Here is a 15650-nt window from a genome sequence, read left to right as displayed (position 1 = left end):
TGGGACTTCTAGAGTGAAGTCGCAACATTTGACACTTGGTTATACATTTCTACATAGCGTAAATGGACACTCTGAAGAAGTCTTGTTCATTTTTAACTGACTAAAGACTAAACTCAACCAACGATTCAAATCCCAAGCTCAAAACATGAAGTATTACTCCCTGAGATGATTCAATATTTGATTGTCAACGTGTTATCCTTTTAATAGTTTAACAAGATTGAAAATAGATAGAAACAATGTAACTAAAGACAGTAAAATAATTAGAAAATTACATTTTGTTGCTGGTTTTAATAAAAGAGTATCCAAAGGAAATCATTAGTATTTATTTAAAATGCTTGTTTGTATTTGCAGGAACACTAGAAGCCAAATCATAAACAGAGTATTTGGTTTCATCTGCAGCTCAAAGCTGTCACATCAGATGGTAATACACACCTTCTCATAGGGGGAAAGATCAACCAATCAACCGCAGCACAGATTGAAGGGAGATAAACACATGTGACACCAGACACTGGAAGACACAGACAGTTATCCTCCACTCAGCCACCCATGGCTAATAACTGCCAGATAATGCATGTAATAAAAAAGAGAGAGCATGTTGTGGTCCCACCGGTCCCATCCATCTTCTAGAAAGCCAATCAGCTATGTTAATGAAAGACTGAGCAGAAGAAGCCAATAAGCGGTTCAGTCATGCACACACAGAGCGAGATCTGACTCGAAGGGGTGCAGATGCTCTTACACCCACCCTCTCAACGCTTTCCTTAAGACGCCGCTTCACGCACAAAGCTCATGAAGAATTCCTGAGGTAAATGTTGGGGGTGGCCTGGTCTGTGGGCCCTCCAACACAGTATGACTCACGCGGTGCAATCAATCTCCTCCTGTGCCAAAGACAGGAAACCAGGGGACCAAAACACAGCTCCGAGCTGAACCTGCATGAAAGTCTTCACAAAGGACTGAGTGGGAGGCTTTTAGCGTGCCAGCAATTTTCTCAGGTGTCTCCTGCAAAAAAAGAAGTGATTCATGCCAGTCAACATGCAAAGTGATAATGTGTCAATGTGGCAGATTTAATCCATGCAGATTTCTGGAGAGCGAGTATTTAGGGGAATAGCGGGGCTGAGCTTTGCCTCACTGCCTTCCCATCTCTATGCCCATATGCCCCGTGGAGTGCTGCGCTCCAGGGAAGTGCGCTTGCCATTTCCTGGTATAAACAGCTTTAGCTACAACAACTCAAGGAAGATTTACTGCCTGTGCAACAGTAACAAAGCCGCATTTTTGTCACTTCTGCTTGTGGCGGCCAAAAGAAACCAAAGAAATGTGAAAAAAAGAGGAGGAGAGTTTGCAGAAAGAAAGAAGACTCTTCTTTTAAACATCTCAGACGATAAACTGAAGAGTCTAAAACTCTTGGGTGATAATTGGCTGATAAAAGCTTTAAAAAGATGAGCCAAAAAAGCAACAGAGGTCTTGCACGTGTAGGTGATGAGGCGGGGAAACCGCGGGACGGGATGACAGAGGGAACGAGGAGAGCAGATGCCAGCCGAGCAGTGGGAAACGAAGAGCCCACACCGTGAAATCTAGATCTCTCTCATTTCCTCTTAGTAATAAAACAATGGCACCGCGTCGCCTCATTAAACGGGTAATCGAGGGTTTGAGAGCACTCCCTTCAGCTCCAAACATCTTTCTCTCCCTCCTCCTCCAGCGTCTCACTATCTAACCCTCTCACGCTGCATCACTGAATCTCCTCAATGTTTCTCCCCATGTTTCCAATCTGCTTTGCAGCGGGACCCTGCCACCTGCTGAATAAATGCTTACCTGGGCAACGGGTCAGAAACACAGCCCAGACCAGCTCCTGCCAGGGGGTATGGAAATGCCTATTATCTCCTTAACAATTATCCCTTCACAATTATAAGCCCATCTGTGGATCAGTGTGGACAGGTGCTGAGGGACGATCCCACTCACACTCATTCGCTCTGACAGGAAGCGATGGAGGTGGATGGAGCTGGAAGAGCCAAACACTCAACTTCTGTGATCATTCCCAAGAAACCTGGGTATAAATGAGCAATTTGCCAGCTGATTACAGTGAAATTAAAACATCCATAATGCACCTAAACAGCCTTTATTAACTCTTCTAAAAAAAAGAAAACATGCTCACAGTTTCCTACTTTTATCTATAAAATCAGTAAATGTGGTAAACATGAACTAAAACAAATTGTGGTTTGATAGAAATGAAACTAATTCTGCTATCAACTGAAGTGTTTGCAATTTAAAGCTATAAAAGAGTAGAAAAGGGTTTTATTGGCAAACAAACAAGAGAAAATCACAAATAACTGATTAAAGCACTTTAATTTTTCTATTACTTACAGAGAAACCCCGATAAAGACCACTCTCTAATACCACCCCAAATTTTGAAGTAACCCACCAAACCATCATTTCGCACAATCACTATCACTTTACATTTGTAAGACAAAACATCACATTAGTAGATTGATAACAAGTCTGAGACCAATTCCATTTGAGCTTTGACCCTTTTCCTCGGGTTAAAACGGTCCCTTTTGGGATCGACTTGGACACTCTGCTTGCAAAAGATAAGATCTATTTAAATTGTTTAGTTTGTTTGAAGGCTGCACAAGAGTGGTTAGCATGTTCGCCTCACAGTGAAGGCCTGGTTCAAATCCCAGTTTGGACCTTTCTTTGTCCTTTTTTTTTTTTGACATGGTGCTGCAAAATTGCGGGTCCCCAACTCCTCGGCACACGGAAACAAACGCAGAACCGGTACTGAGTTAAGTTTAGGGTACTGGGTAAGGGTAGCTGTACCAGGTTAGGGTTAGGGTACAGGTACCGGTCCACACCCAGAGGGTTGGGGACCACTAATTAGCATCTGTGGCCCGTTACCAAGCGGCCCTTGGACTGGTACCAGTTCACAGTCCGGAGGTTGGGGATCCCCGATTTAATGGGAACAGCACGACAATTACGATGACTTGGGAACACCCAAAAAGTGGTTCTGAGGGCCAAACATACGTCCATGTATGACGAGTTGGGAGTGAGAATAGATTTCTGTGTCATGTTCTCCGTGTGGATGTGCGGGTTTTATTTAGGTACTCTGGCTTCCTCCCACAGCCCAAAAAAACATGCTTCATAAATTAATTGATCACTCTAAATTGCCCCATGCTGTGATTCCCAGTGTGTGCATGTCTGTGTGGCCCTGCGACAGGCTGGGAATGTGTCCAGGGTGTACCCCACCTTTACAAAACTGAAACCAGGTAAGGCTCTGGCATCAGCGTGACCCCAAAATGGATAAACCAGGTTGAGAAAATGGACCGATGGTCTGTTTAAATTGAAATAGCTTTGTAAAAAGCTATAAAAAGCATATTTGATCAATTGATTTATTTACTAAAATGTTAGTGTTTCAATTGTTGCCTCAGAGCAACATTGTGCAGTTAGACCACTTGTGTGAATTAACAAGCTCACTGATGGAGATGTATAAGGATAGATAACCATCAATATAATCCCTTTTTTGCTACACTACCTACCATTACTCACAGGAAACAGATGCACCATCAATTTATTGGTGTTTTATTATTATTATTATTATTTATTGTTAAAGGAATTCCCCTTGAGATGCAGCATCTCATTCTCAAGGGGGTCCAAACACAAAACACAGAACAATGCAACAAGTGCAAAAACACAGAACAAAATAAATATAGACACCAAACAAATTATAGCTACAAAGACAAAAGACAAGACAAACTTGCTTGTACCAAAAGTTCTCCTCACTCCTACCTATTAGAATAAAAATTAGACACGAAATACAACAAAGTTCAGCAACCATACCGACGCTAAAACAACAGTATGCCCACAATTAGTATACGTGAAAAAAGATCAAAGAAATATTATATCTGATTAATATATTATAATGACACCCCCCAAGGACCTAACTAGGGTTAATATATATATATATATGCCTCATAAACATAAAAAATGATAGAAAAACATGTTTGCAAAAAGTCATTTCAACTGAAAGACAAAAAGACTGTTCCTCCTCATAACTGTGCCAGAATGAAAATGCAGAAACTTGTGAGAGACAGTTCAATTTTTCCTGTGTTTGTATTATAAGACAAAAAGAAATGAGAATGGGGAAAACTGCTGTCATCTGCCACATTAAACCGAACGGTTAATCTTCTGTCGCCTATCTGTACACCGTCAATCTGCTGTGGAAGATGATTTTACAGCACTAAACGTCTCGCACAGCTAGAAGCCATCCGATAGCACTTTTCTAACGCTTTACAGTCCCCTTCCCATCCACCCATTCACACTCACATTCACACACCAGTGGCTGTTGGGTTTTCTCTAAACGAATCCGTGGAATTGTCAGGTTTCGCCTAACTCAGTTGATTTGGGATTTCAGGCACAGAGGCTAATTTATTTTAAAGCGAATCAATAAATCAAAGAGAATTGATGTTTGGTTGGCAACAACAGGAAGCCTTTTTATAAAGGAGGCATTGCAGCCATTCCTGTTTCAGGTTATTTTGATGTTTCAAGTGATATGTATATATATATATGTGTGTGTGTGTGTTTTGAAAAAAGCTAAAAGCAAAAACAGGTTAAATGTAATCTGAAGAAATGGAAACATTGCAAAAGAAACTGGAAAATAGGAAGTTCCCGTCTAATGATTTACTTTATAACGAGTTTTCTTCCTGTATAATGAACCCAAAGCCTTTGAGTTTTCCATTGCACTTTTTACTTTATTCAGCAAGCATAACATTGTTACTGGGAAAAGAACTTAGTTTAACTAGAATTCGTGAAAAAGCAAAAGCAGACAAACACACAGACGACATCAGTAGGTGATGAAATCTCCCCCGCAGCCTGAATATATTTAGGGGCCAAGTTCTAGTTTTGTCTTTAAGACTTAAGCAAAAGCATGACAAAAACAAATATTTCCCAGTCGCAAAAATGACTTTCTTGAAGGAGTAGAGCACACTCGTGGAGACACTTGTGAACTCCAGTCAAAGTGCTCCTCACTATTAGCCTTGTCGTCTCCATTGACAGCACTTTGTCCTCCCACTGACTACAAACTGGCGGTGGACCCTCCCCTTTCACAGTATTGTCAAAAGAGTGAGAGCTGTGCAGATTTCCATACTGAACACTTTGGACAACATGTCTACACCCTCTGCACTTATGTCACACAGAGTAACAAGTACTATGTGAGGGATTCACTTGTGCATGAAGCAAGTTTAAGGTCAGACAAATGTCCTTTGTCATATGCGTTACCCATTGACTGTATAAGAAAATGGACTGACTGAGTGTGATGTCACCCATAGAAAATGGGTTTCTTTCGACTCCAAGAAAATAAAGGAAATTCAGTTGCCATTTTTGTCGCAATAAGTTAGAGCTAGAAATAGTCAGTAAGCATTAGGACTGTAGATTATTAAAAAAAAAATAATCACATGATTTTTTTGTAATATTATTAAATTAATTTTGATCATATTTTACACTGTTTTTCAATTCTGTTTTTTATTTCTATGTTTTTATTATTATTTCTATTTTTTAAAATGATTTTTTTCCAGAACTTATAAGATTATAAGATGCAACATCTCTTTTTCAAGAGGGTCCTAAATTTAAAAACAAAAACAAAAAAATCTGAAACACAGATGACAGAGTATAGAAAAATTTAAAAACCAAGCAAAAACAGTAAAAGTTGAAATGAAGTATGCATAACACACACAGGCTCTCAAAATCAACCCCTACCTAGCATAACATTTCAAAAAATGTAAGTGAGCACATTTATAAGAAAGCAAAACTAAGAAAATAAGCAAACAAACAGACCACATAAAAAGTTGCAATCAAGAAAAAAAAAGAATAATCAAGAGCATGTTTAAAACAGAAGGAGAACTAGAATGGTTATTCTGACAAGTAGAATGAGCTAGTAATAGCCACCGGGTACTTCCCATGAGGAATGTGAGGGGGGAGGGGCCACTCAATCCAGTTGTCATATACAGTCAACGGTGATATCATATAAACATATTAAAAAAATAACCTTATGGTGGTTTCAGACTGAGCAATATGGTTCTTACATGAGATAGTCTGTATTTTTGGATAATATCTTTAGTTAAATGTGAGCGTTTTTTCCTAATCAGAACTTGCAGTATTTTCCAGGCAGTTTGGTCCACTCTCGACAGTGCAGTGTGAAAGCAAACCAAACTAAATGAATGTGTGGAATGTTCCTACATCTTTTTTTTTCTCTATCACACCAAACTCTTCTCTTTACTCATGGGAAAACTCCATAAAAGCTTGCAAAGTGTTCCACACACATGCACTAATCACAGTCTTTTGCTGTTGTTCTGTGTTGGCCTCTCCAACTTCCAGCATCCGTCGAGGGCCTGATATCAAAGCGAGCCAGTCGTTTTCTCCTATAAGCATCTGTGCGAGGCGCTCCGATGACAACAACAGCCTCATGCTGTCACCGTCAGTGCAGCTGCACCATGTCACACTGCTTTATATGCTTGTAGGCTTTGCTCCTCATTATAGTACACAGAAGCTCCCAAGATGTATGACAAAAAGGGACTCTGCTTAAAAAAAAATGTAAAAAAAAAAAAAAAAACATGACAGCTGTCATCGTTGTCCCTCCACCCCACAGCAAAAATCCTGGTCCTCATCTCCAAACAGTTTTCTAATTGCCAGTTTCAGACCCCCACGTCCCAGCTGCCATTATCTCCAGAGACGTTATTTTAAATAGGTGCTGGATTTAAAAGCGGCTTGGAGAGACGAAAAGCCCAGGTGGAGACAGGTAACAGCTTTGTATTTAGTGTTTTTATAGTCGACATGACATGCATGATTAAGATTAGTGAGTGTTTGCACAACACAAGTGCCAAACCTTGATGCATTAGATTTTCTTCATGTTTGCTTCTGTTTAACGAAGGTTTGTAGTTAGTGTGTATTTAAGAGTTAGGAGACTCAATGACATGTTTTCCGGTTTTATCTTCCACAGACTTTCTTCCTTCTCCCTTGCATTCCGTTTGTGATTATTTTACAAAGCAAACAGGCGCACAAAACACAGAAATGCATTTCATCCCTCTTTTGCTTCGCACTCCATCACTCTGTAGCATAGGGAGCCATTTTTGCTGATCTACATTGATTGCTGTGGGCCATTTCTTATACCTGACTTTCTGTAGAGAAAGAAAAAAAAAAGGAAAAATCAAGCTTTCTCATTCATCAAATCGAAACCTGCCAGAGCTGAACCCAGGAGAATTTTTTTTCCTTTTTTATTTTTTTATTTTTGCCCAATTCTCTTTGTTTTCTGCACATGAAAAACCAGTCACGTTCCAAACAGTCAGAAGGGAGAGGTGATCTTCCTATTTGTCTGTCATTTTCTATAACAAATTGAACGCTCAGAAATTCCAATGAACGTGCGCAAACTGTTGAAGCCCGCCGTTGCCGCGGTCTCCCGGTGGCTGACACAGTGGCTACAACCCCCCTGAGCCTCGCTGACACCAGAAAGAGAGACTGAAATGGCAGTTTAGCCTCAAGCCCTCCCCACCCTTTCCACTTAATGCTCTCATCCCAACTGATCCACTCTGTTCCGGGGTGCTGCTTTCCCCGGGAGGCGGAAACCTTTGAAGGAAAATTATTTTAGAAAAAGAAACTGAATAAGAAATAAAAAAATTTTTGGGACAAAAACTTCTCTTTTTTTTCCAGAATTTGTTTCTCGTCTTAACAAGTTTTACTGAATAAATTTATATTTTTCTTCCAGGTTTTTATTACGTATTTATGCTTATAAACCCATAGAGTGATGGTTTTGGTTGTGTTGCCCTGAATAATACATGAAATGCATCTGCTGAAGCTCTGTTTCTTGTTAGTGTTGCTGTGCGTGTTTAAATGTTAACTCACAAAATTCACAAAGCAGGCAAAAAAGAATGAAAAAAAATCATGCAAACATTTCTGTTTGGAAGTCAGACCCCTGATGAGGAAAACCTGAGCCAAGCAAATGGTAAACGAGCAACAAGGAGAAGGATTCTTTTGTTTATTCCCCTATGACTTCTTTTTATGGTGGTCATTATAACAGCATTATGCTTTACTGCAGCAATGAAGTCAGATGGAGATTGTAAAGGTTGAAATATCCTCATAAAGCCACATTTTGAAACTCTTATGCAGTATAATGTGATAGCTTTCCGTTTTAGGGTTGAGACAATAAAAAAGTCTTCATATTTTTGAACGGAGCTGGAAAACTAGGAAACATAAGTAAAGTCATTACTATTTACAGTAGGATTAGATTTAAAAATATTTAATGTCCATACATTTTCATTAGAGTTTGATTAAATGTAGGATTATAGTAATAATAATTGTTTTATTAACTTTTATATTAAAGTTTCAGGCTGCAGTTGGTTTGTTTTGGGTTGTGCAAGAATTTCTGTGGACCTGTTTAAGTTTTTGACCCCATTTAAAATGTTGAGAACAAAATATTAGTACAACATTTTCCAAAAAGTGTAACTGGCTGCTCAACCAAATGGTGGGACACATTTAGAAAACATGTTTTTAAAAATATTGATTGTGTGTGCGGCTTCCCAAGGTACGGAGGCCCTAAAGGGACATTGAATGGAAAAAAAATTCAAGTAAAAATATTTTTTTCCAAAGATTTTAAGTAAAAATGTATGTTTTTCTGGTTATCAGATTTTTTTTTACTTCAATTTTTAGAAAAAAAGATTTCAGTTACCAACTAGAACACATTTATTTCTAAAAATTGAAAAAAAAAGGTCTGGATAGTAACTGGTGTGCACCAAATAGTTACTTTTACAGGATCCTCATATATTTTTAGAAAAAAAAAAGTATGTTTCACTTAATTTTTTTTAACTTCTCTGCCCCTTCAGGGGGAATAAGCAGGAGGAAAAAAAATATATATATATATTTTTTTTTCTTTTTGGGGTAGTTAAAGGTATATATATATATTTTTTCTTTTTGGGGTAGTTAAAAGTTTAATGACCTTGTATTTCAAGGACTTATAAGTATATATCTTTTATTTATTGCATTTCGACATTTTGTAGATTAGGGGCATGTTTGTATGAATCCAAAGAGAAAATAATCATTCTCGGTAACCTGTGAGAGGATACTGTTAAAGCTCATCAATCTGGGCGAGTGTCTTCTCATCAGTTTAAATTTAGAAAGATTAATGATGGGAGGAAATGATTCGAGCCAGTTGCAAATCTGTCTCCAACGTCTGCTAGGAAGTTCAGATGACCATGAAATGGTAAATTTCGTTTACCTCTATGGTGCTTTTCTACTGTGCTTTAAGACCCGAAGGGCTTTACAGTCACAGTTTTTCTGAAAAACATTAAGAATAGGAAGAATACACCACAAAACTCAGAAATCATAAAAAAATAAATAATGCAACACATAGAGATAACTCAGGTTTTAAAGTCCCATATGATCAAACAACAGCTCATCTGCTAACAGTTTTTTGGCAAACAAAAACATTTAATGCAGTAAAATCCCATGTTTGGCAAAAATTCAGCATATTATGTCAAAGTAAACTTTGTGCATTTCTGTTGAGAAAGTATAGTGGAAGAAAGGTAAAAAGTCGGATTGGTTTAAAGTTAGATAAATAAATCAATAAATCAAGGCAGAAACCAAAAAAATAAAACAAAAATGTTTTAAAATGGATTTATAAAGCAAAGATAAAATGGTCTAGTTTAGTAAATAAAAGACAAAACCTTTTCAAAAGCAGCATCTTAATACAACTATACTGTAATTAAAACACAAATTGGGATCCATTTGTAACAAATCATAATTATATGGACTTATAATCATTATTTAATCTCTAAAATTAAGCTTTAATATAGAGCTGTAATTAATAATAAAATGCTTTAAAGCATTGGTTTATTTAAAGCACACTTTAAAACATGTGGCCAACTGCCAATAAGAAAAAAAAAGTGGCAAGGAATTTGGAAGCCAATTGAAAAGATGTGGCACATCAAAATGCAAAAATGATTGTATATTTTTTTTTTTTTTTTTTTTTGAGAAAAGGTCAATGTTCATCTACTCATTAAGTAATGACAGTATCAACCTCTTTGACTTTAAGCTGCTTATTGTGGGTTTGATGTACTGCTAAAGCTCAATTGTACTTAATCTTTTTATAAGTTGCTTTATTTTGGTAAAATGTGATAGTTTCCTTGCTAAATACAAATGCTTAACTTTGTCAAGTCATATTATTCCTAAAGGGTTGAACACATTTTTGCGTCTAAAATAAGATATTCATTTAAATTTTAAATCTTAAGGAGTAGTTTTTGTCTCATCCTTCTGTCTTTTCAAAATAAAATCACACATGATTCATATTCACACAATCATTTGTAAATACAGTTAGGAATGACGGCTTTACAACAGTTAAACCCAACTTGATTTACAACCAGGCATCAAATTGACTCGCTGATGCTGCTCACTGAGTCTTTGACCGAAGCCTACATTCACTTCAACACCCGGCAGTAATTCATATGTGTCTCTTACACATGCCCGGAAGAAAGCGCCATCTCCATCTGTGCTCTGCTGAATGGCTGGGCAGAGCTCAATTCATCGATCAAGGCCTCCCATTTACTCCCATTTGTATTTAACCAAGTCCTGAACTGCAGCCTAAATCACAACCGTCTCCTTCACAGCCTCTAATTGGTGTTAATAGGAAGTTTATCATTAAGTTGGAAACTCTAAGCTTTCATTTGAAACACTTTGTTGCTAGGTACGACTCTCTGCGGATGAACCAAAAATAGCCAAACTCAGCCTAAGTCAGAGTCCGTGGAGGACATCAAAGAGAAAAGTGGATCTTCTAGGAGCCAGCCTGCAGGGCTCTGACACCAAGCTGGTGAATCAGTGACGTCTGTATTATAGAGCAAGTCAATAGCGGATTATGATAATGTGGAGTCTAACTCCGGGGAATGGTGACTAATATTGCACGTGTACAAACAAGCGTCCCCGCAAGCGCCTTCGCTGACAATGCGCGAACAAAAGCACATATCAGGAATGAGCCGCAGTGGATGGCAACAAAAAACAACAAACTGCTCGTTGTCTTTTATGTCATGTCCTCGCTTTCACCTCTGCTCTACTTAACTCTCACTTCCAAATGAACACAAACACTCAGCGACACCCTATTCTGCACCTTTTTTAAGTACTTTGCCAGGTTGGAGAGCATGAACACATGCATGTAGAAGTGTGTGTGTGCAGACTTGTTACAGAGGAAGTGGTGGATCATACCAGCCAGAAGATGAGTATCACGCTCTTCCGGAGGTCTATTCATTCCTGTGCACAAGGGCCCCATTCACCCTTCTGCTTTCCACACTCGTGAACCCCCCCAACCCTTTAAAAGCCCCATGCATTTCCCACAGAGGTGGACTGTCACTCACTCAAGATAGTCTGCATAGCACGGGTACCCGGATGCTGAAGTGCAGCATCCCCTCCTCAAAAGCCTATCAAATAAAGATACAGGAAGAAGATGCTTTTTCTCACATCTGACTCATAATAAACCTGGCCTGCAGCCTTTCATCCCCCCCACTCTACTTACAAAAATGTCTCTAAATCCTTTGCATCCAAATACTCCCACAAAATGGGCAGCAGGATGAGGAGTCATTTTTCTTTTTATCTTCTTGAACTCTTTGAGCATGGAGGCGCCTAACATGAATTTGCACATGAAGAGGGTGAGGAGGTGAGGCATTAGCTTATGAAGAAGAAACTACAGGAAGTGCTCTTTAAAAAGCCAAATTACTGCATGGAAATGACATCTGGAGATGTGGATTCTTAAGGAAAAAAAAACATGAAAAACAAGTTGACGACTCTTCGTGCGTGCACGTTTGCTTGTGTCTGAACAGTCTGCTGTGCTGTGGCTGCACGCTGTGACTTCCTTCAGCACCACACCTGCCTCCCGCTGATATCAACTTTCATGCATTTGGGAAATTCCTGCAGGCAGCTGTAGTTTTTTTCATCACACCCTCTTCTGAGCAAAGCAGCGTCTCATTAAGGAGGTCATAGGTGTTGTTAAATGTCATCGCAGCTCATCCTGGCTCCAGGGCCTTAATGGAAGGGAGCGAGGACGGGGATTTTTGGAGACTTTTAAAGGGTTAATGTGGCGTTTGTAACCCGGATTGTAAGTGGATGCAGTAAAAAAAAATAAAATAAATACCTGGAAATGTTGCATCTGCACTCAATCACAGATGTTCCCTAAAGGACATCATTTGCTTCTGTTCAGCAAACGTGCAGAAGTGTTTTCAATCAAATTCCAATCTCATATCGCACATCACGGACTGCACCAAGAAGTGTGGCAAACATCCACATTAAATTAAGAAAAAAAAAGCCACTATCTGTATGAAGAACTGTCTTACACAGCAGAGGAAATAGGTATTTTATTTTATTTTATTTTTTTATTCCAGGGAGGATTCAACGTGGAAATGCAGTTTCTGAGAGTATTAATGGGATGTCTGTCACTGTGGCATTATCACAGACAGATTCAGCTGTCAAATGAGATCTTCTGAAAGACTTGCTAACGTGTGGCTGGAATGGAAAAGAAGGAAGGTTTTATAAGTGCAGAAATAAGAGGGAAGCATTGTGGAGTGAGGAAGCTAGCTAAATTCTCACATAACGACACACAATCAGCTACATCATGAGTAGACCAGAGAGGAAAAGAATCAGGATTTGCTATATCAACAATTTGTTCTCAATAAAATCGTGCAGATTCCAAAAGTTCAAACATTTATTTTGCGCATGCGTGTAACTAAAAAAAGAAGAGGAAGAAAGCAGTAATTGCCGGTGATGTGATCAGTGGAAGCGTTTGGAGTCTAGTGTTTTATTCTGCACGGTTGAATGCGCTGCGTCTCTTTGTGTTTTGTTCTGCGCCGCCATAACAAAGAGGAAAAATGCGCACTGGGATCAAGTGACAGCCGCTTAAAAAAAGAAAAGGAAGGAGAGAGGAAAAACATTCTCATAGCAGTAAAAGCTGATGTTGCATGACAGTAGGATCCTTCTGTTGCTGCGGAGGATGCTTTTAAATCCCATTGGCTTCCCCTGAGCGTAAATCACGCTGCAATCATGCAGCGAAAAAAAAAGAAGTCCTCCGCGGTCCCACGCAACAGTTAATGAGATAGACCCACCAGAACACGCTTCGCAGCAGGTCTACAGTGTGAGCGATTACAGCTGACATTCTTTTAAACTCCAACCTGCGGAGTTCCACAAAGTCCATCCATATGGGCGCGCGAGCTGGCGGGGGGAGTATGATGAGCGGGGATTCTACTTACAGGCATATGTCATGGAGAAGCTGTTCCCCATTTTGACCATATCCACCTGCGGCACCAGTTTGGGGATGTCCTGGTGGTGCGAGAGCGCGAACCGGAACACCTCATACTCGTGCGAGTCGGTGGGGAACAATCCTCCTGTTGAGCAGCACAGAATTGGGACTTTCATGTTACACGCTGTGGAGGCAGAGCAGGTCACACAAGACAACACGCACGGAAGTTGTCGCCGCGTTACGCGCGCGCGCCATTCTCACCTATATTGATGTTACTTGGGAAACTTGCGCTCGAACCCAAGCACATCCCCAGTAAACTGGTATAGAGGATGGTGACGCTTCGCTGCATATTTCCTTTTGCATTAGCGAAGGCAAAGAGAGCTGAAATCCGAGCATAGGTTTGTCCGTGCGTCAAATCTGCCGTTTCCCCTTCAGAGCGACGTCCGCGCCGGCATCGACTCAACAGGGAGACTATTATTGCAATGGCGAGAGGAGGCACCTTGCTCTCTCCTCCTTCTCCTCTCTCTGCTGATGCTCCTCTGTCCTTGGTTGCTGCTGTGTGAGACGGAGGATGACTTCAGAGCTGCGCGCGCCGCAAAAAATACGCACGTCTTGGAATAACTGTTGAGTCCAAATGATAGATTTGAGCATCTTTCTCAGTTTATTTGGATAATTCTTAGGTTCTTGATTGTGTCAAACATTCAAACAAAAATATGTCAATTCAACGAAGCGAATTGTTAGATTTATCTGATATAAGAAACCAAAGATTACGTCTCACCTCTAAAAAAAGGAAACGGAAATTTTTCTCACTCCTTACTTGTCTAATGATCTGCTGGGATGGATTTTCTTTGTGCATCCTCAGAGCGCGCACGCGGGTTTGCTCCCAAAAGAGACGCACAGAATGTCAGTGCTGTTTGTTTGTGCCAAGGAAGTAAAATGACTTATTATATTGCAAAAACTAAAAAATAAAATGAAATCAAAAATAACTGGGAGCTTGAATTCTAGACTTTGAAGAGCAAAAATGCACACATAAATTAAATTAAACATGCACCTCAAGAATACAATGTCCAAAAAATGTACATACATTAATGAAATTTAGTCTGTTTATGTGTTTTCTCTTATGTGCAATAGCAAACTTGTATACAAAAACGTATTTTTATGCATTAATATTTGCCATCTTTGGTACTTTGTACATGACTTTCTGTCATCTGACTGCAGAAGCTGAACATAAAAGCTGAAAACATGCAACAGAAATCATTTTTATCTGCTGTAAATATCACGATCTATTACTTTAAAGTTCAGCAACCAAAAATATCACTAAAGCAGGCTTAAGAAGCATATAAAAATGTAAAAAATATCCTTTTTTAAAAAAACTACTCTGATGAAAAATGTGTTTTTAGTGTATTTAACATATTTGTGTTGCATTTTTTCTCATTGAGGTGGTTTTTATTAAAGATTATTCAGATTAAAACTCCATATCTGAATATTTATTTTATTAAAATAGTTGTAAATTAAGAGCCGATAAAAAACATTCTGCTGTAAAAAGCTTGAAGGTGTTAAAGCATCGTGTTGAAGCATCCCACTTGGTTTTCGTCTGAATTGGCATCTGGCTCAAAACCGTACAGCTGGACTGCTCCAATATTGCTCACCATTTATGTTGCACTGCTAGAGATAGATTGGGGTTGTGAGAGGCTGTAAGCTAGTGGGAGAGAGTGTAGACAAAGAGTCAATGGGGAATGGAGGTAGACTTTCTCTGTGGCAACAGTTCCATTCATAACTCAGGGGCAAATAGGGGCTCCGTACCTTAGGGAGCAATACACATAATCTACATTTTTAAAAACGCGTTTTCTAAATGTTTGCCACCGTTAAAAATTTAAAGTCCAAAAAAGCTGTTTTAAAGCTTTAAAAATCTGGCTTTAGTTTGTTCATTAAATGTTTATTCTGTTCATCTCACAACCTAAAGCGTGTTTTCGATTCTGACTCTGGTGTGCGATCGAGTTTGACACCGAATTCCAAAAGTATGAAGACTTTAACTTAAATTATTTAGTAGTAGCATTATTTAGACCCACATTTGATCGTTCAGTGGCATCTCCAGTAAGAGCACACTGAAGGGTTTTCAGTTCAATCTATGTGATTGTAAATGACTGATGTGAACTTTCCATCCATCATCTTCAGTAGACGGCGCTCCAGGGACTGGGGAGGGAGGGGGGGTTCCCAACTCTCAATGGGGTCAGAGGTGGGGTACATCATGGACAACAGGTTAATGCTTCGTCACTGTCAGGAAATACCTTAATGCATCACTGGCAGGAGACGGCCAACTGAAGGCTAAGACATTCAGAGAATCCAAGTGGTAATTTAAGCCAGAGTGGATAATTCTTTGCCAGTGGGATGTATACATTAAAAATAA

At 39.3% G+C, this 15650-nt stretch overlaps 1 protein-coding gene across 1 annotated transcript in view; it reads right to left on the bottom strand.

Moving 5' to 3' along the window:
- Window positions 1-14414, bottom strand: part of gria1a (glutamate receptor, ionotropic, AMPA 1a) — an 86654-nt gene extending 72240 nt beyond the window's left edge. The window contains 2 exon segments of the mRNA XM_024283125.2: window positions 13254-13388; window positions 13505-14414. Coding sequence (XP_024138893.2) covers window positions 13254-13388; window positions 13505-13592 — 223 coding nt within the window. The 5' untranslated portion in view covers window positions 13593-14414.
- Window positions 14415-15650: the final 1236 nt, after the last annotated feature.

Source organism: Oryzias melastigma, linkage group LG10 (genome assembly GCF_002922805.2).
Source record: "Oryzias melastigma strain HK-1 linkage group LG10, ASM292280v2, whole genome shotgun sequence".
Taxonomy (NCBI): Eukaryota; Metazoa; Chordata; class Actinopteri; order Beloniformes; family Adrianichthyidae; genus Oryzias; species Oryzias melastigma.
This window is presented reverse-complemented; position numbering and strand designations above follow the sequence as displayed.